General features: G+C 40.6%; 1 protein-coding gene across 15 annotated transcripts in view; it reads right to left on the reverse strand.

Annotated features, from left to right (window-relative positions):
• Positions 1–5,705: 5,705 nt before the first annotated feature.
• Positions 5,706–27,099, reverse strand: part of TCF12 (transcription factor 12) — a 174,269-nt gene continuing 152,875 nt past the window's right edge. For 2 of the 15 annotated variants that reach the window (XM_069866883.1, XM_069866886.1), the window contains 9 exons: positions 23,667–23,741; positions 23,301–23,374; positions 22,286–22,357; positions 21,365–21,571; positions 14,698–14,812; positions 13,685–13,856; positions 12,234–12,466; positions 9,615–9,768; positions 5,706–7,988 (listed from right to left, as the gene is read on the reverse strand). In XM_069866883.1, coding sequence (XP_069722984.1) covers positions 9,626–9,768; positions 12,234–12,466; positions 13,685–13,856; positions 14,698–14,812; positions 21,365–21,571; positions 22,286–22,357; positions 23,301–23,374; positions 23,667–23,741 — 1,091 coding nt within the window. In that variant the 3' untranslated portion in view covers positions 5,706–7,988; positions 9,615–9,625. The remainder of the gene's footprint in view (positions 7,989–9,614; positions 9,769–12,233; positions 12,467–13,684; positions 13,857–14,697; positions 14,813–21,364; positions 21,572–22,285; positions 22,358–23,300; positions 23,375–23,666; positions 23,742–27,099) is intronic. The other 13 variants (XM_069866895.1, XM_069866898.1, XM_069866894.1 and 10 more) reach the window with 11 other exon arrangements.

A 27,099-nucleotide genomic window follows, 5' to 3' on the forward strand; every position in this document is an offset into this window, starting at 1 on the left:
TGGGTGGGTGGGTGTGTGTAGCAAATGTGTAGAAGAGAAGAAATACATGGTTATAATGCAGCAATTCCAACCTAAGATGCAAATTCCTTCAGACGTTATTCTCATTCCATAAGGAGTTTAAAATATTACAAAACAATATTGAATAAATGTAAAACAAATGTGGACTAAATGATGTTTTTTTCCAATGGACAGATTATTGTCAATCTTTTGCCTTAAAACAGTATTTGGGAAAGGAAGGAAGCAGATCCTCAAAGAGTCTAAGAACTCGTTTATGACAAGGTGTATGAAGCTCGCTGAGTGTGAGCATAAGCAGGAAAGAGTGAGAGGAAGGCTGTCAGTAAGAGGGTCACGCACTCCCACAGTTCAACAGGCAAACAGCCCGAATACCTCAAACCATTTCATTTGGATTTTGGTCCGGCATCCTTGTCTGTCCAGCTAGAGATGGGTACATTTCCCACGGGTAAGGTTGCCTGCTACTTCCCAATTTCAGCTCCTGTTTTTAGTGCCTACAAATTTACAGATTTTAACCAGGGGAACAAGTTTTCCATCCTGAGAATTTGACTGAAATCTTTTTCAGCGAGATTTTTTTCAAGATTTTCAGCAAAAAACCCAAACCTTTCCTACAACTTGATTAAGAAGAACTACTGGTTTGTGCCTGTTACTTTTTGTTACCGTTACTGAGGAGTTCTACTGCCCATAAATTTACTGCTCACAAATTAGAATGATAACAGTGTCCGGCATGTGTTTGTAGGTCTTTGTATCAGAAATGTTGCTTTTCATTGAAAATTGCCTTAAAAAAGCTACTGGTTTAATAAGCATATGTTCAGTATTGGCTTATTAGATTTGGGTTGAATGAGACTTCCCCATGTAATTACTCGTTCCAGTCCTCAAGGCGAGTGTACTGCTGCATGCCAGGACTGAGAAGGACTCATTCTCTCTTCTCCTGTCCCCACTGCTCTCTTATGCTGAGGAGGAAGAGTCAGCTGCTGCTTTACCTAAACAAAACAGCCCCAGCACCGGGCCTGGAAAGAAGAGAAGCCAACATGGACCTGGCTGAAAGAGAAGAGAAGAACCGGACCTAGAGCTGTAAGCCTGAAGGGACAAATCGTCAAGGGTGGGCAAGGGGCCAGGCAAGAAGTGGCACAGGTAAAGGAGGTAGAAGTGTCTTTGATAGTTACTTGTGAATGCTGGAACCTAGCGCTGTTGAACCTCACCACTGTTCTTCACACTGGAGCTGTGAACTTGCCCCACACTAATCATTCCGTTAGTTAATTAACAGAAGCATGTACCTGGAAATTAAAGCTTGCTTATAACCTGTGCGATTTGGAGACCATATCTCATGCAACAGAAAGGCGTGGTAGTGTGGGGCAGGGCAGGGCCAAGGGAGAAAGCGAGTCCAGGAAGACCTGTGGAAGCTTGTACAGACAGCTCGGTGCACACAGCCTTCCAGCGGGAAGGGCAGCTGTTACACAAACAGTAGAATTAACCAAGGTGTGCTTGTAGCTATTTTTCATCAGTTATCCTGGATATGCAAAACAGTCACATCAGAAAAACAGACAGCAAAGTCTAACAGACACACATCATTTTTAGTTTCATTCCCACTGTTTTCCCTGACAATCCAGTACTCCTGTAAATGCAGGATCCATATTTATGTGTATAAATTGAGCTTTATTGACACATTTGTTATATTTCTGTATAACAGAACAATGATGACCAGCTGGCTACAGATAATGACAGGTGCTAATTTCTATGGGGTTACTACCTTTGTATTCTCTAGGCTGTCACATCTTTATTTTACTTTATTTTAGGCATTTTTGCATTTTATTTGTACTTGCATTTTATGATGTTCACATCTACGATTCTTGCATGCTAGGGAAGGAGTAAGCATTTTAAAAGCTTTATGTTTAATTACACTTTCAGCAATTAATTAGTCATGTAAACAAATTAAATGGACATTTAATTAAATGTCAGTCTTTTAAAAGGGTAAACTGGAAGCAGAGCCCATCGACTTAAAACTGATATTACATGCATTTATCTTAATTAGTCAGGTAGTGTTAGGAATTAATGTACTTTAGCTGTTATATTCATAATCAGATACATTAGCGTTTATGTCTTTGTAGCACAGACAAGATCAGTTCAGATGTGAGCTCTCTTCTGCTAGGCACTGTACAAACACAACTCGAAGTGCATCCACAAGATTTCCTTCCTTTATTTGTCACCCCTTAAAAAAATACTGTGATATCCTCTTCATTTTTTGCATGTGTGAACTGACCATTCGGATCACAATTCAAAACGTGATCCAAAAACTTCCCCCACCTCATGATTTTATATTTATATAGAGGAGATTTCTCCGCTGTGGAGCAAGTTTTCAGTATTTTGAAATGTGAACTTTTCATTCTAGCGTATCAAGGTTCTAGTTTGAATGAAGGAGGGTGACACAATAAATATCAAGCCCACAAAAGCCCCAAAGAACTCAGCTAATTTTTAAAGCAGTTATTTCAGCAGTCAGAGAAAATAATGTGGGAGTAGTCTGGAGCACCCGGTCTGGTTGTGCAGCAAACAACTGGCCATTTGGTGTCTTTCCAAAAACCAGACAAACTAGGGCTAGTGATAAATTCCAGCTGATGCTTCCGATACTGTTCATCTCTGCTCATTTATGGGTGCTGGGAAGTAAAATGCAGAGCACTACTCTACTGCTCAGGCATCTCATTCTATAGATGAGTTTATAACCTTGAGTTTGGAGAAGTTATTTTTCTAATGATTGCTACAGATTCATGTTGAAAAAAAATTATTTAACTATATTTGAAAAGACTTCTACAATTGTATCACAACTATTTCATCTTCCTTTTTGCATCCTGGATACAGAGGATATGCATTTACAGCAACATTATGTGTCAGAACCTCCATGAGCATAAGGAAGCACTTCAATTTCCTTGTAAATAAATAAATAATCTAGCAAACTTAAAATCAGTCAGTTCAGGCATTTCCAAGAGTTTTCCTTAGCCATTAAAATACAGCGGAGGGGGACAGAAAAAGCCTCAGCACAAAAATAAGAAAGTAGGGCCAAAATCCACGTTACCAAGACACTGTTGTATTAATTTCTACAAGAGTTTAATGCTGTGTCTGTTTACTTTGAATAATTTCCTCAATTCTTTTTTTTTTTAGAGGTGCATCATTGCATTTTCCAAAATAAATATACTTTAGTATGTTATTCAGAGCTTGATGCAGAGTTCCAGCTATAGGATCTGCATGTTTCCCATATTTTCCTCAGGTCAAGGACTAGCAGGGTCTATGTCTAACACAAACTGAATTTTGGATTATCTTAAATTATTTTCTCATCTGTTCAGTCACATTGGGCAGCACTTACTGTTTAGACCAATATGGCTTATATTTAATTCCTTTTGTCCCTAGATGTTTAGGTGGTACGGTTAAAAAAAGCAGTGGATCTCTACTGAAAATGAAACGGCCTTGGTATTCTCCTTTATCTGAAATAACTAGCATTCCAAATATTTAGCTCAGCCACTGACCTTCTAAAAGATCTGCCCTCCACGATAGGTTACGATCAACATTTTGAGGGAGATTTTTACCTCACTTGGTATTTTTAAAAATATTTTTAAGAATATTTTTAAAACTTTTCTTTTTTAATCCGATTTTCTTTAACAGGTGTTAGTAATTGCATCAATTTGGTAATTGCATTTGAATAGTCAGAATTGAAAGGGGTTCTGTTTACAGGCCAGACAATTTGCAGTTTCAGAGCGCAAGGCCTGGGCTGGGCGGTTTATGACCAGCAGACAGTCCCAGGTGACCGAGCTTCCCTGGCTGAACTCGTTGCACGCACAGTTGCAGCGCATTCGCGTCTTATCTGCAAAATAAACTCACAATATTTTGCAATCACATCCAGCTTGACAGGAGAGTTAACTTCGGTAAAACAAATTATATTTAAAGAGCACAAAACACTCCCCACAAATGGCACATGACTTATCTGCTCCAACAGCAGAGACATGAAGAGAAGGAAGGATCACAGCCACCTCCTAGGAGCACCATTTCCCCACTTTCTGTGAACCTTTTCCCTCAGTGCCCTGGACAAGCGAGCAGCAGGAAGGCAGGAGCTGGGGCTGCGCCTCCCCTGGGCTGCAACCCTCCACCCGGGGCAGCCTTGTGGTGGCTCTTGGCTCTGGCCCCCGTCTTGTCTGCACAGAGGCAGGAAGGTGGCAGCTGGCGTGTTCGTTCCTGTTGGGCTTTAACTTCACTCTTAAAACGCTGCCAGGCTTGGAAAGCGGGACAAAAAATTTTCCCCTTTCAGAGGACATTTCAGTACCCACAGGTTAGGGGTATTAGAGAGGGATTAGCCTCACAGACAAAAAGCCAAGTTTACCGCCCAGTGTCCAGGTTGTCTTTTACAGGCTGTTGTGTTTCATTTTGTTCCAGATGCTAAAGGGGAAAATGTTAATGTTGATTATTTCTTGGGAAATATTAACTCTTACATAAAGAATCCAGCAAATTCTCTTTAGTAGCATCTACTCAGTGCCAGAGCAAAAGATGGACTCCATTTCAAGCCTTTCCTAATGTTTTAGATTTACAGAGAACCTTTCCTACAATATTCCAAATGCTCATTCTGGAATTCTATTTAGCAAAGGTACCCAACACGCATCTCCTCCACACAAGCCAAAAAGAGCAAAGCAGCATGGCACAAGATGAAGGGGGAGATGCCATTTTCACTCTCTGAAAGTGATAGATTGTAGATGATCTTGTTGAGAAAAAGGGAGAGGTGTGGTGATGGACGTTCCAAGGCTTGACTGGAGCAAGTCAGAATGCGTGCGGCAGGGAGGCACCAGGGCCCCTCCTCCACAGCCACTAGTAAAGACAGAGTGAAAGACCAAGTCTTGCCAGGTCATGGCACAGATCTACCTGCGGTGAAAGTGCTGGCGTCTCCTACACTGCAAACTACATCTCAACACCATCGTCAGATTTCCTAAGGTATCAGGAGTTGGAAACCAAGCCTTGCACAGGTGCCGCACCTACGGAATGTGGGGTATGGCACCATCGTAACTTTACAGACACCGTGTCTTTATCTGCTTTTGTCTTTGATAAGAGTTGACAAAACTCACACTTCTACAAAGTCTGTTCATGACTTGAGGTTTCTGGCTCGAACTGCATGAAGATCTCACCACTGCCTGTGTACACCTTGGACATCATACACTTCCATTTTCTTTTGTTTGCACTTGCAGAAAGAAAAAAGGTAGAAAATGTGAGAATTTTCATTTCAAGCTGAAGCTACAAGCTTTTTTTTTATTTCCCTGTTTTTTCTTAAAACCTATGTAGATGCCTCAATCAATTCAGAATTAAGTCAGCGCTGAACATGCAGCCAAAAAGGGGCTTAGAACCTAGAACCTGATCTTCAGGGGAGGCAAAGGAAAGGAACAAGGTGCGGCAGGAGGCACATGCCCACAGGATCGGCCGCTGCCTGCGCCCTCCCCTTCCCGCCCAGCTGCCAGTGCTGGGCACTGCTCCTCCTCAGCTCACTAGGAATTGCTGCTGCTGCCTGGGAAGCCAACGCGCTTCTTGTGGCTGCGCCTTACGCTGTGCGCCTCGAGAACACCCGCTAAGCCTTATTCAGATAAAGGCGGAAGCCTGGGCCGGTGTTTTTCAAGCAACCCGTTACCTACGAGGAGAGAGAAATTTAAAAAACTCACTGATTTACCATGTTAAAAAAAGATGGCACATTTATTGCTACATAAATGTTATATACATAGTGTTTTCTGTTACATCGACAGAAATTTTTTGAACTTCTTGCTGCTGGTTGGAAAGGTTTATCAGCAATACCTTGAAATTTGACACAGGGTACAAATCTGCAATAAACCAACAATGGAAACTGGAGAACAAGATGAGAAGCAATTCATCTCGGACAATTAGCTCTTACAATACTCCATAGGTACTACACGGTATGCTAGAACCCTACTATGGTCTTACAATGCTATTGTAAATTTCTGATATTAATGAACAGGTTATGGTAAATAACCCTACATTTTTACTACCTAATATAGTAAAATAAAGTAAGAAACTTTTTACTGAAAACTTTTTCGATTTCAAAAATCTAGAAAGAGTAATATTTAGAATTCAAGAAATTTTCTTACAAGATTATTGTATAAAAGACTAGCTACAGTGAAAAATAAGCCAAATGTTTTTTTCTTTCTATTTTATGAAGGAAAGCTTCTGGGCATACTGCAAAGTCTAATATAGCCAAAAAGACAACAAGCTTAGAAGGAAAAAGGCCAGGCAGTGGCACGTGATCACTTTCACACGTCATAAGCAACAAATCCGTTTAGCTGATAAACACTGAAATGAAGAACAAGGCCACAGATATAATCAGGTGTTATTTGATGATATATGCAAATTAAAGTAATAGAAATGAGTCCACTAATTCCACAGACTGTTTTGTTAGGAACCATCCAAACCATGAGCTTAAATTCATTAGTTTATTTTAACGATCCGCCTTTTGTTCTTTCAAATTAAACGACTTCATAAAAATTACTGCTTTGTTCCTGGTTTGCGTGTGAACCGATTGCCGGTGATGAAAGATGCGCTACAGAAACGATAGCTCAGACAACCTTGGCTGAGGAAATTCCCTCCCACGGTCACTGCAGTGGAAGACGCTTTCCATGGAAGTTCAAAGGGATTTTAACCATTTCAACACAGCTCTGACGCAGGAATACTTACGGACGCTGTTCTGGTGGAGAAACAGTTAATGCTAATATGGCTTGGGAGGGGGTCACTTAGTTGCATTCAACTCACACTATTTTTTTTCTCCACTGACAAGCCATACAAAAATGACAAGATAATTAACGTGTACAGTAAGGAAAAACCGGTGACCATTGCTCTTTATATTCTATTGTAAGGAAGCCCACCTCGTCGGTGGTTATGTCATCACACTACCTGCCACGGTGAATTTCGGGTTTTACTCTTCACCACAATTACAGCCTGAAAAAAAAAAATCTCCTTTGTACTTTAATGCGTTTTGTGCTTACGTACAGCTAACACTTTACATGTACTATATGTAGTACTTACTGCTCGGAAAACAAAGCAACTCTAACAAAGTAGATTCTCCCCACCCAATTTACACTTCACGTTACAAGCTTTACTATGAAGCCTAGAAGCCTAAAAAGGTTTTGTTTATAATTAGAAAAAAAAAACGTCTGAGGAAAGACTGAGGGAAAATAAAAATCACTTTTTAAATCCAAGACACATTACGGCCACAGCACAGCTCCTGCCCGCAGCCTTCGCGAGGCCTCTTACTGGCTCGAAGCAAGGAGCTCAGCGTGGAAGGGTAACTATGACCATAACTGTTCAGATTACGAGAGACCAAAAATAACATAAAAAAAAGCTATACCAAGGAATAGTTTCCTATTGCATGGAAAACACTAGTCATATGGCAAAAGGAGAGGAAAGGACAACGAGACTTTTCCCTTCCTTTTTTAAGACACTAATAGGTATGCTGGGAATGCTACGGGTCGACGGTTGTCACTGCTTTGTTCTCTGATGTGAACAGCTTTAGTAAATGCTGGCATCCAAGCTGAAGTTTTATCAGCTTTTACATGTTAACTTTTCCCTTTATATGTAGACCTTTACAGTTCCATTAACAATAAATAAAATTTGTAGTTACAATGCATTTGTCAATTCAGTTTAGGCACAAGGCAACTTCCACAATGAGTGGAGAGATCACAACAGTCTCTGATTGTGCAGAAGCGACACACTGCTTGCAACAGAATGATATGTTCAGAGTATTTCACGGGCTGAAATTCTGTCTGAAGATCTTGTATCTTCAATCCTGATGCAGGTGTTGACCAGTAGCTTTGATCATAAGATTGCATTTGGGTTTCTTGCTTCAAGTGTTTTCTCCTGTCAGGTTTGTGTCTTCATACAATGTTAGTTGTCTGTGTCCTTGTGAAGAAAGGTCACCTTCTGTGTATCCTACCAATAATTCTGGAATTCTAGAAAGAAATGTAGGAGAAGAAAGTAATCAATGTGAAGCATAAAACACTGGAGAAAGTAAACTTAAATTGTCTCTGATGGCGTTTTCAGTCAGTCAAGCGCAAAAGAAAATCACACTGAGAGGCCTTGAGATCCTTCTTCACCGAGACACCCATACCAGACATGATCCATTGAACAGTTTACTCTCAGGAACGTTCCACTTGGACTCTCTGGATATGGAAGAACAAATGACCTGCAAATATCAGACCTTTGATTTGTTTGACTTTGTTCCCTAAAGGAAGCAGAGGACAAGATCTCATCTGATGGCGTCCGTGGTTTGCCACGGACCCGAGGAGCCTGCACAGCCTTTCGCCTCAACGTCACCCTTTTACTCTCTTACAAAGCGCAATTAAAGCAAAGTCACAGGAAACTTTGGAAAGCGGCTCCCTGTATTAATAAGGCAAGAACAGACTCTCAACCCTGCTGTAAACTCAGGATTATTTGACAATTTAGAAGTAGCCACTGCTCTGGTGTGAAACACCACAAAAACCAGAAATTCAAACCACCTTCTTTTCCTAAAAAGAAAACGCATTTCATTTATGGAGAAAGACACTGCCTGTAAGGGATGGGGAAACAGTACTGACTTGAATAAGGCTTGGATTAAATGCCATTTTGCTGCTTTTTAAGGAACCAGGGAGGAATAAACTTCTGTGGGACACATTCTGGCAAGATGTGCACCTTCACCTTAAGGTAAAATGGAAGCAAAAAAGACCACACACACCCCAACAAAAAAACCCAAAATGTAAAATTCAGTAGAGCTACGGATTAAAATAAGGGCCCCAAACCCAATCTCTTACTCTTTTTGAAAATGGCAACAGTTCTACCATTTTAAAAGAGAGAGACTACTCAGATTTTTTTTTCTTCTCATAATCAAGTTTTTCCCAATTATTTAGAAAATCCGACACCACGTAATAAAACCAGATATTCCTGCAAGACCTCCCCATCAGCAGGTTTTAAATCAACTATTGCGTATCAGACTACATGGGGCTTTTGGAAACATCTGATTCATCTTGCAAGGCTGAAAACATCACTTGTAAAATCTTAACTACATTCACTCGTACAGATGATTAATTAAGATAGTTCAAAATCTCTGTTGGGCAAACAATACAAGTTAGAACGACTGGCCGTAAGCCAGACAGCAAATCTCTGAGATGAGGAGTCTCTCTAGCTGTTTGTACCACCACTAGGAAACAATACGTGGATTTTTAAATGAACTAATGTGACATTTAGACCATGTACAGATGTATAATTCACCTCTATTGTGTTTGGCTTATCTAGCAAGCCATTAACTATTCCTCTGATGTCATGCCAAGAAGGCCACCTGAGCCAAGAGATGGAGTCATTGGCAACAAACACCACATGGAAATGAAGAGACTTCACCGACCATTTCTTGGGGTTTTGTTTTACCATAAAACTACACAAACGGGCAAGCTTTTGCTTATGCTCACAGATATCAAAGCACTTAGCAGTGTCAAGATGTTTGGTGCCAGTGGCAGCTCAGCATCTAAGAGTAAACATAGCTCCATCTCCCAAAAAAATAAATAAAAAGCACCAAGAGCCAAATCCCTTCCAGACAAGAGACCCACCTGGCTGGTGTTCACATATGACCCATAGGGTTGGTAGTTTCACTCAGGCCAGGGTGGCTTCCTGGGTGTGGTGTTGGCGGCTCTGCCGATACGGCAGAAACTTTTTCTTCTTCCCTTCTCTTAAGGCAGGCTGCTTTAGGGTTTAGGTTTCGCTCTGTAACAGAAAATGATTCTTAGCATCCCATATGCTCATACCAAGAGCAATATCCACACATTAACCACTGCAGTGCACCTTCCTTCTTCTGGCTGCGGCTGCCCCTGGGTTAGAACGCAGGTGTCTGCAAGACCAGCACCGCTGAAAACCCTACCAGGCAGCTCCTACACCGCTGTTTTCAACAACCCATCCAAACCGTGTCAGCTGCCTACAAACACCTTCCCAAAACTTGAGGAGCGCCTCCCTTGTCACTGGAAGTTGAAGTGCAAAATGAGAATGGCCTGTAATTTACCATGTAATAAAACATGTTTCTCGCCTGTGACAGTACATCGAACCTTCCTGACGTGGTACTGGTTCTAGTAATGCGACTATTTCTCTCTGCCCCTCACATGTTAGCTCACTGTCACAACAGGGGGTGCAAGGCCTCAAGTTGATAGTTCTCTTCATCCCCTCAGTCTGTGAAATCATTTTGTGCCCATCTTGGTGAAATCAAAAGAATACAACAGAGACACAGAGCACAAGGATTCTTTTTTTAAACCCCGCTTCCGGTCAGTGCTTTCCAACAGCCAGTTGAAGATTCACTATCAAGGTATTCCCATCAGTGTATTTCCACATCCCCAATTGCTTCAATACATGCAGGTTTGGATCTAGTTTTCAAATAATGACAGTTTCTTCAAGTCAACTGTTTCTGTGTTTCAGAATGGCTTTTCATGCATCAAAACAGAAAAAGATCTAAGTCACAGTGGCCAGAGACACACACATAAGCTGTGTAACATAAACTACCAGTGCATGCTGAATTTAATCAACATTTTGAGGTATTTTTCTAGCGGTCAGTGAATTTTGTTTTTCAGTTTAAGACTGCAGACACAACTTTAACTGTAAGATAACTGCCAAAACTGGACAGACAGCACCAGCCCTTCTCTTGCACCGTACAGCTCCCCTCTGGTACTTGCAGTTTGCTGACTCCCGTGTATTTTACAGGGGGCACCATCTAGCTAACCTGACAATTTTGGACAGACGTACTAATTCTGCTTTCAGCCAAGTCATTATCAGCAGCCTCCCACTGCATTCTGGAAGGATGAGCACTCCAAAGAGTCTGCTGGGGAAAAAAACCCGCTAACTTCTCTTAATCACAGTTTTCTTTGTTTAAATATGACTTGCCTTGAAGTTTTAAAGAAGATTTAATTATGCGGAAACTTTGAAAGGAAGTTAATTTACAGTGATTTAGGAAACGGAGATAAAAATGCTCGCCTACAGTCAGAGCTCAAAATGTGTAATGCTTCATTTTGAATATCACCAATCATAAAATGAGCAGCCTCATTACCAGCAGGGAGAGGAAATTGTTCATGCAATTATGTAACGTGTTGGTGAAAGCTCCGCTGGGCACAACATAAGGCTCTGGTCGCTCACTTTCAGAAGCAGGTGCAAAGAAAGGCAGAATGGGGAAGGGAGCCTCTCAGGAGGAGCACAGGGTGCTCGGATCAGCTTCCTCAGGTGCACAGGGAGCAGGAGGTGAGGCGTACGCAAGGAAGAAAACATCTATTTATACTGCCTGCAGAACAGGCCCAATTTAATTGTGAGGACGCTCCTTTTCCAGTCACCTGATGCACTTCCATCTGTGAGATGCCGAGGAAGATGGTTATTCACTAGTCCGAAAGAGCAAACCATGAGGACCCTCACCTAAGTGCCAGCTACATGCAACAGAACAGTTGTGTTGGAAGGGACCTACAATAATCACCCAAGTCCAACTGCCTGACCATTGCAGGGCTGACCACAAGGTAAAGCAAGGAGCTTAGAACTCCTGCATGTCTCTGACCCAAGTTTACAGGGAGATTAAAGTCAGCTGCAGCTTCACCAACGGGAACAGAACAGTTCAACTTGAACCTGGTTCCTAGAACCATCTTTCCTTAAGGGTGTGAACTGTACAAAGAATTCCTCCTTCTGCACCTACTAACAGGCCCATTAATTCCATCCTGGAGATGTTTAAAGGAATCGGGGAAAGAAAATCATGTAAAATCAGCCCCATACAACTGAAGTAGAACTGGGCTGGCTCCTTCCTCCCCAGTGTATTCTTAATGCAAAACCCTAAGTAAATGAAGTTAAATTCACCCAATTTAATATTTCAGTTATGGGGGCCTCATCTTAACAGAGATTTCCAACTTTTGCTAAAGCTTCTGCTACTGAATAAGCGCTTCTTACAATTTAAAGCAAAATGTGTCAATATTTTAATAGCTGAACATAGCTGAAGATACAGCTAACGGCACAGGGGAAAAAAAAGACCAAAGTATAAACCTACCCCCACTTCTCCCCCCCTATTTTTAAAGTTATTTCTTTGCTTTTCCTAAAGAACTTCAACACCATCACAGAAAGCTCAAACACCCGCAGTAACCTAGGCATCCAGCAAGGCAGACACTTCCACAAACAAAGCCACATGCGAAGCACCCTGGCCTGATGCCGTCACTGACCTCTCACTTGCTGCTCCAGGCTGAGGATGACGGCCACAGCCTGGTGAAGGATAAGCAGTTTCGTCTGGGGTTTTTCACTTTTCAGATGAAGCTGACACATACGGCCAAGTTCTTTAAATGCCTCATTAATATCTCGTACACGCAAGCGTTCTCTAGCGTTGTTTGCCATTCTCCTCTCCTTTTCTCTTTCTATTTTCTGCTCTGGGTTTAAATCCTCATCTTCATTAGTACTGCTGCGAGAAAGTATAAATGAAAATATATTGGAATATCACTGGTATTTCAAACAAGCAGTTGATGAAACTGCTGGTTAACGAAACTTCTTCCCACTTGATCTATTTCACACTAAAGCAGATTTAGGTAACTGAGAAAGCATTCACTATTAGGGCTTAAGTATTCAGGGTAATTCACGATGTTCCTGCCTTGTCCTAATAAATGTTAGGTGGTTGCTGGCAGAGGGTAATCGCCTCTAGGGATGCCCCTTGAAGCAAAGGACGCCCCGAGCTATGACTCTGCTCCATTACTGGATGTTCGAATAGTTAGGAGAGGACTCGGCCATCTCTCAGGTGAGGAGTAAATAACTTTCAACAAACAGTTTTTCCTAGTCCCAAAATATCAGCTTACATAAAAAGGTGTTCAAGTACTTCTCAATTTTATGTGTGTATTAAAAAGTTTTCGTTTCGTTAAAGACCTTCCTGGCCAATTTTAGAACTACTTTTATTTCTAATGCCCAGTGCAGAGCTGAACACTTACAGTTATGGTTCTTGTATCACTTCAAATTCTATTAAGTTGCATGCCCTTTTTTTAATACGGGACTGTCCAATTAAGTCTAAAACTCAGCACAACCTCTGCTCTACTACAATTAATACACTAAAACTCCACAAGACACATGATGGTACAGACTGCACTGCCCGTGGTCACAAAGGTCTGACCGTTTACCATTATCTCAAATTTCAACGCTTGAGTCAGGCCTATCAGGGAGATTCAGAAGCATTTTACCTGGTGTCAACTCCAGGGTTTTTGTCCATGGCTTGGGAGGGGAAGAAGTGTTTTAAAAGGAAAATTTACCTATCATGTTCACCCCAGCCTCCAGGTTATCAAGCTGCCACTCACCATCACTACCGGCTCACATTTAGAAGCGCAGCCTTGGCCCGGGTACAAAGCATCACAAATTTCTAACCTTCTCCCATCCTCAAGGCCAGGCAAGGGCCCTCTGGACGCTTCACAACTCATCTGTACAGGGCCGGCAAGGCTCCAGTGTGACAGAAAAATATACTTTTCAGGTGGTTTTCCCAGAAAATTCTCAACAAATACCATAAGCTATCTATTTCAGACCAATTAATATCTGCACTGTGGGAATGCAAAAGCCTTGAAATAAATTTATCAAACTTAAGAACAACATGCTACAGAGCATTAACAAAGCCCAAATTTTCTAGGTCATGTCAGCAACCCACCTTGTTCTGCCTCGAGATGAGACCTTGATATCCTTCTGGGAGGACTCATCATCTGATTTCATGTCATCTGATGAGGGGGGTTCATGTATGTTTTCATCCTTCTCCTTATGTTCAGACTTGATTTCTGTTGGACCAATAGCCACAGACTGGCTCTGTAAGCCCCCCGACAACGCTGCAAGCAACCAGAGAGCAGTGTGAGTATCACAGGAGTGAAAGGTCTAAGACAATCTCAAGCAGATACCGTCAGCGGGAAGCCAAAGCCAAGCAGCTGGGAAGACAACAGGAGGAACTATGCTGTGACAACAGAAACGAGAGAAATCCTGGTAACACTGCTGCACTCGGTCATGTGTCATGGGTTGTAAAGGGACCATCGTTCGTTGAGCAGCTTGATCAGTCACAGCTTACCCTAAGACAGACACCGTTAAAACCAAAAGGACATTTAGTGAAGGGAATTTGGCCCTCGTGTGTGGGCTGCAAATCTAAGGGCAGCATTGCACTAACATGGAGGCCTGGGCCTAGGCCAAACGTGCGACACACCCATCCCAAAATGGGGCAGGCACGCTCATGAATGACGTGATTTCTGTTTTCTATAGCCTACTTCTTTAGGCTAAAAACTGAGGGAACTGTAAACACCTGTGTGGAACAACTTCCTTTTCTTGGCCAGACTGGAATCTGGCCTCAGCTCGCTCTGTAGCCCCCTCGGCTGGGATGAAAACAGCTGCAGTACCGCAAACAGCGTTATAGCTCCGGAAGCTGGAAACTGCGGCTGCGATGCAGAGTCTTCTGCTGAAAATATACTGGGACAAGTCTGACACAGGGATACCCTCAACACTATCGCAGGAATCCCTAGCAGCAGAGCTTTATAGGATTTATAGTTAATTTTTATTTCTCAACACTGCCTATGTCCCTACCCCCGAGTTGATATAAGTTTACCAAGATCTACAGCCTCACTGACTCTGGACTTACTGCAGACCCTGTTCATCATTTAACATTTAACATGGCTGGAAAGTTACCTCTGTAGCTTTCTTGTGTTTTATGATTTAGTTCTGTGCTCTGAGCAGAAACTGTACTGGGAAGAACCGAATGGTTGCTGTTGAGGCTGACACTTTCTTCCCGATGAGTCCCAACCTAAAGCAAAGCAAAGCAAATGTTTCTATCAAAGATGTCGTTCAAAGAAATTGTCCAAAAATAGAAGTTTAAAAGACTTAAAGTATTTGCTGGATTAGAGACCTGAGTTAAAGTTCTAGCTCAGTAAAGGAAAGATTTAGTTGAAGGATGCAGTTAGGCTAAACCACTGGATTACACCACACGGGATTAAGCTGTGTTTCAAGCCGTGCCCAACACCTGTTTGGGAAAACAACAACCTAGCACACATTTGTTCATCAGTATTCTCCTACAAAAAACTACAGAATTTTCTCCTTGATTTATATCTGAGGAATATAAGATTTGATTAACCTTCCATTGCTTTTACCTAACACAACTATCAACTCTAGCACTTGTAACATGTTGATGCCTGAAATGAAACGTCACGGGGAATAACGGTCGTCTCCACACGTGAAAGGTGTGCAGAAGCCTTGACCTCATCTATACAGATACATCCACACGTGTATTTATAAAGCATCAATAACACCTCCTCACTTCGTGGCTGAAACAGGACGAATAAAGAACTACACCTAACATAAAAATATTATTTTATTAACTCTCTCATTTTCCTCCATTCTCAGCTAAATACACTTAGTTTAGTCCCGTTACAGAACCTTATCATATGAAAATAATCCAGGCATCTATTTTTACCACTCCTCTCCAGCATTTTCTAATCTGCTCCTTCACAATACATCACACTATTACGTTTCTAAGCAGCAAGCATCGAGATGAAGAGTCTTCAAAAAATTCTCATTTTGCATAAACTTGAATCAATGATACTTATACCAGAGAGCTATGAGAGCACATACCTAGCCCGAAGCGGCAAGTCTGTGGAAAAACTGCTGCTCCATACAGAACACTGTTACCAACACAAACCTCTATTTATAAAAACATCTTTGGTTTGACAAAGGAAGAGGTAAAGACGCATTGCCTGTATTTAAAAAAATTGGAAAGTGGCCCGTTTTAAGCTTTTGATACCTAAAGACACAGAAGTCCTTTAAATATTTACAATATAACCACCATAATAAATAGTTAAAAAAAGGAACAAAGATGAGGGATTCTACTATTATTTGTATAGTTACAAAAATTGGCTACAGATGAAGCTTTTTATTGGAACAGTAGCAAACATGTCAACTAGAAGATTAAGCCTTTAATTAAATAGGTTTATTGCCTAGAGTTACACATGAGAACCACTGTTTTTCAATAAATCCTTCAATCCTAGTAAACTGCTGAGCTTTGAATCCCTCTTGAGTAATTAATGCAGCTTTTACCTTTCATGTCTTAGTACGGGTTTTACCCAGAGAGAGATAAATACCCTTATGCAAGTTTATCCTTTGTTTAATATACACTCGCTCCTGTAAGCTAACGCACAAGAACAAGAAAAGAAAGGGGGACACCCACACGCCCCCCCAGCCCACAACTAATATCAGGTCATTCTGGGCTGCTATTCATATCTATTGTTCCACAGAAAATCCTCTCTTGCATACTATGGAATATCTGTTGCTATTTAAAGTATATTTGATCTTCCTTTATGCGTAATAGGCTTTGTTTGTGAGTTCTACTATGGATACAGTCATGGCAGCTCCAGCGAGTGTCTTGAATTCACGGGGCCTGAGCAGCAGGGCCCAGGTCTCTCAGCCTACGAGACAAAGCTCTCCCCAACAGGAACATGAAACTCATTCTCCACACTGAACTCCCAGAACAGTCTTTCCCTAACTCTGCCCCGCATGTCGTGTGTTTTATTTTATCCTTCTGGTCATGCTTAGTCCTAACACATGAGGGTGCTTTTCTTCAAGCTACAGACTATTAATCACTTCAGGGCCAGGTTTGTTCCAAAATGTTTCTTAAAAAAGGAAAAATTTCTTAAAGCTCTGCACAAACACAGCAGCTGCCAGAGCCCTGGCAACTTTCAAATCCAGAGCTAATCTGAAAGCGGCCGATTAACAAACCGGTTCTGATAAAGGCAGAAAATAGGTTAGAAATAAAAACTGAGTTCAAGTCTGTGTTCCAGCCCTTCGTAACAAGCTTACAAATCCAAAACATACAATTCAAATTAACAAGACTTATACAGAAATCTTAAGAGTCAAAGTGTTACAAAACTGACGACCGCGTGATATTTTGATTCTCTGACCCACGATGCGCTGGAAAAATGCAAACAGGCAAACAAAACCCACTCCCAAACCGAAAGCCACGCCAAGTACAAGGGCTGTTTCCCATAAGCACAGCTCACCAGGGACCAAACTGGATCCCCAGTACCTTGAACCTGAGTTTAGGAAATTTAGTTTGCTTTTCTCTGCCTGGCCCCCACTCCCCAGAGAGGCTCTCCCCATCTGCATTTGAATGAGGAGCAACCTCCATCCTTCCAAAGGCCTTTTACACCCCAGCTCCCCCAGCCCTGCCTGTTTCACCGCTGTTGTCTGCAAGACCTTCTCAAGCGATTTGGGGCAGCCAACCCTCTGTTCTATACCAAACGAACAGGAATCCATTCACTTTGGCACTGTCTGCGCAACCTCGCTGCAAGCAAACCCTGCGCTCAAAATGGAAGCTAAGGGAGAGGCCGGGTCACACAACACAGAACTGAAATTTTCAGCTGCACAGGCAAAATGTTTATGAGAAGCCTGAGAGGCAATAAGTGGAGACACCACATTTGGGGAAAACATTGAAATTGCTCACCCCTGTGTATTCCCTCAGCGTAAGGACTACCTGGCAAAAGGACAACTTAACATGCGTTTAGAATTCTCAGCAAATCAAAGAAGCTACAGCTCAGAAAAATCTCACTCTGAGAAACCCCAAGCCCTGTCTGTAGGACACTGAGAAACCCAAATCCCTGTCTGTAGGACACTCTGAGAAACCCCAAGCCCTCTCTGTAGGACAGAGCTGCTGCCCTTTACCAGGTGACCTGTAGTTCTTTTTATGCGCTTCAGGACAGCCGTGTGCACAGGACAATCTGCTGCCATGCGCAGGCTCCCTAGCTTTAAAAAAAAACAAGCACAGAACATATTTCAATTGATTTAAGCAATAACATTTGGGATCTGAAACCAGAAAACCAGTGAAGTATTTTTGGCAACTAAATAAAACCCAGCGAAAAGCTGGCAGCTGATGCCAGCTTCCCCTGCACGGAGGGGAACCGAGAGTGGCAGGTGGGCAAGGACAGATCGCCGCCAACCCAGGCCTGCACCTCACGCCACAGAGCGGTTGTTAATTCTGAACTCTTAGTGATAAAGGCTATTGAGAACTGGAGGTCGAGGAGAAATCAGCTCTTTTTCATATTTGCTACATGACTTGCCTAATCATATTTTAAAAGGTATGCTCTTTTCAAGTCACACTAGCTGGTCAATTTGGCCATGGTCATCAACATAATTTTAACTAAGGGGAGCATCATTAAGACAATGAAAAGTACTTTGGAATCAAGATTTATACACTTGAGACAGCTCGAAGTCGTTAAGTGGGAGCACAGGGAACCACGGACACTGACGGGCTTCGAGCAGGAGCAGAGGCTGCTGTCAGCAGAGCAGCTCCAACTGCCCTGTCGCGCTTCTATACTACGGCAGACACGGGGGACAGAGAGGGAGAGGAGGAATTTTCTTAGATTCCTGTTATACCTGGAAAAAACCCTGTGACTTAAGGATTGAGTTTCATCCTTAGCTGAGTTTCCAGGCCTTTTATTTATTTATTTTTAATCAATTCAGGCTGTTCTTTTTCCATTGTATTACAATGACAAATAAAAAGCAGCTTGACTAAGAACAAAAAAGACTATTACTTTGTAACTTTTCAATAATACATGAAATAAAATACAAATCAACTTCAAAGGCTACTTAGCAAATATTTGATGAGTTTGAGATATTAAAAATCTATTTGAATAAGTCTAATGGTCAGCCCTGCTAAAAAGAAAACAAGACCATTCAGCGGGAGCAGGAAATGAAGTCAACTAGAGTTTTAAAATAAATCTGGCTCAAAAATTAAGCAAATGTTAAAATAAAACCATGTCTGGTTACACTAATTACATAAAAAGGAGTTAAATTACTCATTTCCTAGCTCCTTCTGCCAAGCTCATCTTCTTCAAGGGAAATTCAATTTAATTTCTTTTTGGTTGTTTTTTTTTTTTCCTAAAGAACAAAAATGTTTCATACAAAAGATCCCCCACCCTCGACAAGGAAGTTTCATTTAGTGCTGAACCCCAAACATCTCTTGACCAAAAAACTCCACAGGCACGTCAAACAAACCCAGACAACACCCTTATCATTGTTGACATTTCTCACTGTGTTAGCCAATATTCGTTATTTTCTTGACGTGTATTTGCGGTTATTTAATTCCTGAACAAAGTCTAGGTCTCACAGTTCCGGTTGTGTGTCAAATCCTCTGCTCTCCTACACTTACTATTTCAAGAAAAACAAATAGTGGCTCAGTATAATTTGAAATTAATCGATTATTGAACGCTGTAAGAATTACACCTCATGCTTGGGGCCAAAAGCCAGTTGGCAGTAATCAACCACTCTGTTTCCACACCCACCAGATGTGTCAGCCTCGGCTCTCTACATATTTCGGGACTCCATCCTAAGTCACTCTGAGTTCCTGCAACTGCAAGTGATGTCAAAGGGCACTCTTCGGGGACTGGGCAAGGCCACGACAGGATGCCTTCTGTTAAAGCCATTTATTCTGATGTAACAAAATCAAAGTTAATCCAAGAAATTCTTTAGCCGACTCACTTTTCAAGCCAAAAGCGATCTGCAAGCTTGATTCACTCAGTAAGGATGAAATATAAAAGCAAACCTTTTCTTCATTTTCCTAATCTGGGTTTATTTCTACCAGGCAGAGAGCATCCTTCAGTCAAAACTGCAGATCTATCACTAGATGATAAATCAGGCCCACGTTATGTTGAAGTTACGTAACTATGTATAACTACAGCAGACCAAGCAACCTTTATACAGAGTGAAGAGTCATTTTCCATTGTCACCTACTTTAATCAAAACTGAGTTGATAAAATAGTTATCATGGCGTAACTTAAAAGAGAAACAGACCTTTACGTACAGTTCAGCACTGTCTGCATCTGACTGTATCTGGCTTAGTGGTATCAGAAGGTTCCATAGGCCTGACAGAGAACAATTTTGCCACTGCAATTTCAGTCACGCCTTTTACCCCACATCATTAAAACCTAGGAAAATACCCTTCTCTTCCGTACGACTAAATTTCAGTCTACCCCAGAATATTGTAAAATCCTTAACAACATTCTTTAAATATTAAATATGAGGCAGTATTAAAAGAAATTCTGAACTATTTATGCATCACTTCCTTCATTACTGAAAGTAACTGTGAACTTGTACAGAAACCTAAAGCTGGATATGCGTTTGGAAAGTAACCCCCTCCCTAGGAGCCCCCAGACACAGGCAGCTTTTAGAAAGTAACCAGTTCTGTTTGATGTTTACTGCAGTGGTTCTGAAATTAATATAAATGGATGTGTGACGTGCGAACGGGCGAGCCTGGAACTAATTCTGTTTTATAGAATACAAACCCTTCAGCAATTGGGGTACCTAATTATTTTGATGATAGGTGAAATTTTGCCTTGATCACACAGTACCCAGCTGTGAATCTGTTTTATAACAGAAAATTTCACAGCATGTAACTGGTCTTTAAAATTACGCTGGTAACATGCAAACACATGGCACCACTAAAATAAGCAAGTTTTAAAAAGCTCTCTTTCCTTTAAGCATTTTTGAGAATGGAGGAATGAAAAGGAAGAAAAAAGGAAGTGAGCAACGCTACAAATAGATTTCGTTTACTGTATAATGCTTTTAACAGAGTTCTGATCTATGAAAAGTTCGACTGTATTTTTTTCAAAACAGTTCACATTTTTAAAGAAACTAGAAGAGATAGACTGAATTACTTCACTCTTCTTGGGGATTAATCTAAAAGTTGTTTCCTCTTCATTGTTACTTACACTACAGCTGTGCTAAAACTCCTTTTCATTTAGGAAAAAAAGTAAATTTTGAGCCTGCGCACACTATGGTTCCACATTCCAACAGCTTCCTCCCAGTCCTCTGCCAGCATCTGCTATTGAAGACTAGTTCCAATTTACAATAAACAGCTTTTCCAGACCAGAACACTTGAAATTCAGTCCTTCTTGACTGCTTTTCCCATTCAATCTCCCTATTCACCATTTCAAGGAGAAAACTGTTCTGCCAATTATTACACATCTGGAAAAAATGCATGTATAAGCTGAAATGCTCTCAGCAGAAAGTTTCAGCTTTCCGCATATGGTCACAGCAGGATTTTATGGGCCACTGACCAGGCCAGAGTCTAAGCTTTCCCATCTTTCTCCTCCCCCTCACTCCTGCTCACTCCCACCCCAACCCCCTAATTGGAAACCCATAGCAGGTGCAAGTTGTCTGCCATCTTTTCCTCCACAAGATCCTCGAGTAGTTTTTTCCCCAATAAATACTAATATCACAACCCGGTTTTAACTCACTGCGCTCTACGGTAGTTTAAATGCATCGGCTGTAATTGCTCTGCATAAATATACACATTTAAAAGAATCATTACCATCGATGCTTGTCTGTTGGTTGTTACAAGGCTAGATGCTCCATAACTTGAGTTCAGGCTTCCAATTGGCCCACTGTGGGATGGTCCCAATAAACTATGTATATCTCCATGGCCACCGGAGAGGCTTGTTGAAGGCCCTACGGCATGATTTCGTAGTACATGAATGGCATCATCAAGTCTGTCCAAGCGATCCTCCATTCGAGACTGCTGTTGGGATTTAAGTGGGACAGTAACAGCCATCACTGAATAAATCTGCAGACCCATCATACTGTAGCAGTTTCTACCTTGGAGATTAAAGATAGAAGATGAAATGTGGTATCAAAAGACTTGAAAGCACCTACCAGCACTACAAACAGGAAAAAGAAAAGGTATCTGGAGATTTTGCTCGAGATAGCATTCATTCCACAAATAGGTGGCAGCTTTTAAAGTGAAGCTTATTATAAGGTTAATGTTACTCAGCTTCCATTACGTGCCATGAACAAGAAAAAAGGAAGTACTACAAAATAAGCTACCTAATACAGGTCGAGAAAGAACCACCATAACATCAGCCTCACCACCTTGGTAACAATTAAGAGAGGCAGTGACTTTTTGAGAACCTGTTTGGCAAAAAAACTAGACAAACCTTTAAGTTATCATTTTCTAAATTGGATCTTTAAATGTATTAGATATTGCAGAAATAAAAGCGAGTTCTGTATGCTACTGCAGAAAAGTCTGTCTCAAAATTAATTTCCTTTAAAAAAAGACCAAAAAAACCCCAAAGCAAAACCAATTCTGGCACTGCAGCTCTCTAGAAAAAGAAACAGCAGAACGCTGGAGTCAAAAGATGGGTCATAATGCTACACTAATTTAAGTTTTTAATGGGGAATCCAAAGGAAGCATTAATTGAAACACAAAAAGGCACCATCTAAAGTGAAATAGTACCTCACAGACATCCTTTAAGAAGGACATTGCATCTTGCAAATGCTCGTGAAGTTGCTGTTCAACTCGATTTTTCTGGCAAAGTCAAGACAGAACAGGAAGCAAAGCACAGGTTAAGATTAATTCAAAAAAGAGGCGAGGAAACAGCTGATGTGGACGTCAGCAATAAATTGTTAGTCAAGTTAATGCAACAGAGATCTGATTATATTAAGATAAGAAAAGGCTAATATTTAACACTGCAGTTCTGTTAGGATTTCAAGATGTACATATCAATTTTATTTACCTGCAAAAATACTAAAGAAAGAAAACCAATTTAGCTTATATTTATTCTTGTTAGACAGAAAAAAAATGAAATTACATCTGTGGAAACTGGAAATATTAACAGGTAATCAAAACCTTGCCTCAATTTTTAGCCCTTTCCTTCCCGATGCTCTATCAGGAATATTAAGAAAGCAGCCAGTAACTTAAACCCTCTGGTGAATGTTCAAAAGAAGAAAATTTACAATGCTGCAGAGTATTTCCTCTGTGTTATTCTGTAAAACGTTTTAACAATTAATAAATGAACGTTCCCCAATAACAAACAGTAATTACAAATAAGAGACACTAATACGTTAAGTGACAGCGTAATGCAAACGAGCCCAAGAGACTGCCATTTCAGGGAGAGAGGGGGAAGGACAAGTAAATGCAAAGGCATGAAGTCTTTATCTTTTCTCCAGACTGAACTTGAGATAAGAATTAGCTATGGATTTGTGAAAAGGTACCAGAATCTCATAACAGCGCTTTAGCACCAGCTGTCCTCGGCACAGAAGCCTGATGCCCAAGGAACAGATGGTGAAAGACACACCCTGCCCGTCCTGTATTGTTCAACTGAACGGGCCATTTGTTAGCAAAGAATTCATTTGTAATGCTATCCTACTGTTTCCTTTAATGATATGCAGGATTTATACAAAACCAAGCCTTCAGCTCTCGAGTAAGAAGTACTACTAAGAAGTACTACGTTGCTTTCAGCAGTTCTTACCAAGGAGTGTAGAGAGTTTTCATAGTTTGGAGATGAGGGCGCTTGTCCTCCACTCCTAGACCACTGACTGGCACCTGTCAAAATTGTCTAGGTTAATGCATAGATTTAGGCAGCGTAAGCGGGAAGCAGAGATGCAATTATTTCCCAACATAATTAAAACCAACATAGTCTGCATAAAGGTAAGCTAACATATGGGTATACAAAGAATGACAAACTCCTTCATTCCGCCTTACTGAGGGATAATTTTTATATCCTGGCATCTGCAGGGTTAGACACGTTATTGATGACAAAGCAGTGACATCTTCAAAGTACTTCAACATTAAAAAAGTGAACTAAACACACACACGCTGCATATGAAATACCTGCCTTCTGCCAGTGTCACCATAAAAAGATTGCTGAGTTCTTTCTTCTTCAGATTACGTTCAGTATATGTAGTCATATCTTTAATAGTGTTAAAATATAAAACAAAAATATTTAAAGAAATCAAACAGGCATTGAATTAAGGAAAACTGGAAAACCATTTTTATGATGCCTCTCTAAGAAAGAAAACTTCAAACTAGATCAAAACACTTTATTTTGTCTAGCTCTCCATTATACCTTTTTAGAGAGATAAAATACACCCACGTTATTCCCACTTGTTATTTCAAATATATTTAAGGTAAACTGGCAGCTAAAGAATCACTGACCGTGCAATACACTGAAAATTACAACATTACCTATACACCACAAATTCAAACACATATCCATTCTAATATAATATAAATATACCTAATTACCATGTAAAACTTGGAAATAATTAGACATGAAATGCAATAACTAATAAAGCAGTACTTTTAAAACAAAGCTTGAAGAGTACATGTATTTTTCTCACCAACTAATAATGCATCTTTTATAGAGATGCTCCATGCAATTCTCTGTCCATTAGAGACAGCTTCCTTTCAGCCATACAAATGTAATAATAAAGCAATTACATTAATAAATTATGGACATACAATCCAAAGCAGCTCATTAAAGGAAGAGCCTGTGGGCTTGTTCTTTCAATAACAGCCAGAGCTGTACGTCTGGAAAACTGGGAAAAGGTTTAATAACATTACAGTTCCTTTGTTCACAGAGCTGCAACTAGTTACCTTTCAAAGAAAGGGTTTTATTTAACAAAAAGAGTACAGCTTGCACAGCTATTAAAATGCCTAAATATTTCCCTTCTAATTAAAAAAAATAAACCTTCTCCAATTTCATAAGAGCCCAGAGCTGCTCTAACTGTGCTGGAATTCTCTTTTAAAATATAATGACATCAGTAAGTTCATAATTACCGAATTTCACTTGGCACAGCTACTCTTGGTATGGATCCGTAGCCTCCCTCCACATTATTCCAATTCCCGAACTTGGGAATAATGCCTGGGGTCCCACTTATTTTGCAAAGCATTAATGAAATGACTTTAGAATATTTTGGCTCAGAAAACATTGGAATTCCTATCTAGTCAAAGCTGCATCTTTTTGAGACAGGACCACAGTCAAGGCTTTCACGAGTGCTCACTACCAAGACTGAGCGTACCACTTCCTACAATAAAGCATGACTTGGATATTAAGCAGAAAGGCAACCAAGTAAGAAAAGAAAGCAAAGAGACTCAACACTTGCACAACTCGTCTGATGACTTTGTTTTATTGTTGTTTTGTTTTGTTTTTAAATGGAAAAAAGTATAATTTCCTTAATGTAAGCCCAGAACAAAACTCTTGAGGGAGAAACAAAAAAAAAGGAGGAGGGAACACTCAACTCCTCCTCTCAAAGGAACAGCCCAACTGCAACCTGCAGTTTTTAATCACACCTCTAGTAACGCTAGCACTCTTTCTGAGCTGTGCCATACCCTTTCTCCATGTCTGTGCAGGTTGCCAGATGGCCCTGATTTCCTGCTTTCCTCATCCCACTCCCCCTCCCAGAAGTTCGTGCATGAAATCCCCCAATTATGTTAAAAAGCATCCTGGCACCACAAGCCCTGCAATTAACAACTGCAGCTTTTAGTGCATCACCAACATAGCAGCATGAAAAAACAAATAAGCCAGGCAAGTGTTAGGATTTACAGGGGTCATCGATAGCAATCACTGCAGTATTGTTCTTGCTCCCAGAGCCTCCCCAACACTAATCCCTTGGCTCCCCTTTCAAACACACACTCGCATGGGATGCAGCAGAGGGCTGGTTTGGCATCCTCAGAACCCACCGAACCCTTCTGAAGACCTCTGATCCAGGGAGGAGGATTCTTAAAATACCAGGGCTCCCACCATTCATATCTGTATATAAACTTCATGTAAATATACACAATCATCAAAACTATGTGAGAAGCTAAGCTCTGGGCATGTTTATGTAAAATTAGAAATTAAAGGAGGCCAGGGAAGGAGTTACGCACTATTGTCTCGTACTGCTTGGGGTGTTTCCTCATGTTGTTCTCATAATCTTTACTCTAAATCAATGAAGAAACCAAAATCATTACTCCTTATTCAGTAACGCAACAGCCAAATAGTCAGAGACAAGCTTCTACACTGAAGTTGTCTCCTGAAGTTCATCTTTCTCAATGCTTTGAACAGCAAATAGTGCTCCTATTGTAATTCACAATTAAGGGACAGGTGAATTATGACTTAGTCAAATGGGTAACTGAGAGAACACTAAATAAACAAAGGACTAGCTGCAAAAGAGGAAAATGACGATGAAAGCTAAAATGCTCCAAAATATATTATTTTAGTATACATAAAACGTTTGTTTTATCTGCAATAATTTTTTGGGTCAGAACAGAAAATGGCTACCAGGAGTATAAATAGCAATAAATACAGTAGTAATTACTTTACATTGTGCTTCACTGTGTTCTTAGTGACTCATCTGGGAATAAAGATAAAAGTCCAGATTCATAAATGAAGGTAATTAGCTACTGGAGCAATTTACCAAAGGCTTGATAAATTCTGTATCACTGGAATGAAAGGGGGTGGGTTGGGAGAGTATAATTGTAAAGCAGATGCTAAGTTTGCGCCTGAGAAGGATTTCAATATAATTTGCTTGTATCTACTGCTGTCTTAGCCATCAGAATCCACAATAAGGAATACAAACCAAACTGCAAGTTTTGGAGAGTTTTATATTTGATACAGGTTACAACAGACAAAGGCATCAACAGCAAAGGGAAAGCCCAGATTTTAGAGTTCTCAAATTCATATTCTAAAGCCAGAAACTAGTTAGCGCTTTCAGGCTGACAAAATTAGGTGTGGTATCTAATCATGGACCCCCGACTGAGATCTCTGAAATGTCAGAACTACTTTCTTCCCATCACAGAGCATTTCTTAAATTTGCTTTGATGTAAAAAAGAAACTAACACTGATTTTCTGGTCTGATCTGCCTTTTCAGTACAACAAGGACACAAACCTTTTTTTTTGTCAACTGTAGTCACTAAATCAAAAATCCTATTAATCCCTTTGTTACTCAACTCAATTTGGGTTTTTCAGTTATAGAAACAAAATGCCCAAAGTAGCTGCTCAGGTACGCCACATCAGCTACTCATTAATCCATTAAGTCTGCAGAAAACCAGAACCGTGTCCATTAAACATGAGTGAAGTATGAATGATGAGAGTGTTCCAAGTGACACTGCGTATGTAGATACACATATTCACATACACATGTATACGACCGCATTTCGCATGCAATAACTTTACCCATTTATTCATCTAGACTACAACAGTATTCAGCTGAGATCACTCTGCATGCTTTTCAGTATAAGCTGACTTAAAATTTTTTTCTTTTATAAAAAGCAAAGATCTCTTTTAC

This window comes from Phaenicophaeus curvirostris, chromosome 12 (genome assembly GCF_032191515.1).
Source record: "Phaenicophaeus curvirostris isolate KB17595 chromosome 12, BPBGC_Pcur_1.0, whole genome shotgun sequence".
Lineage (NCBI taxonomy): Eukaryota > Metazoa > Chordata > Aves > Cuculiformes > Cuculidae > Phaenicophaeus > Phaenicophaeus curvirostris.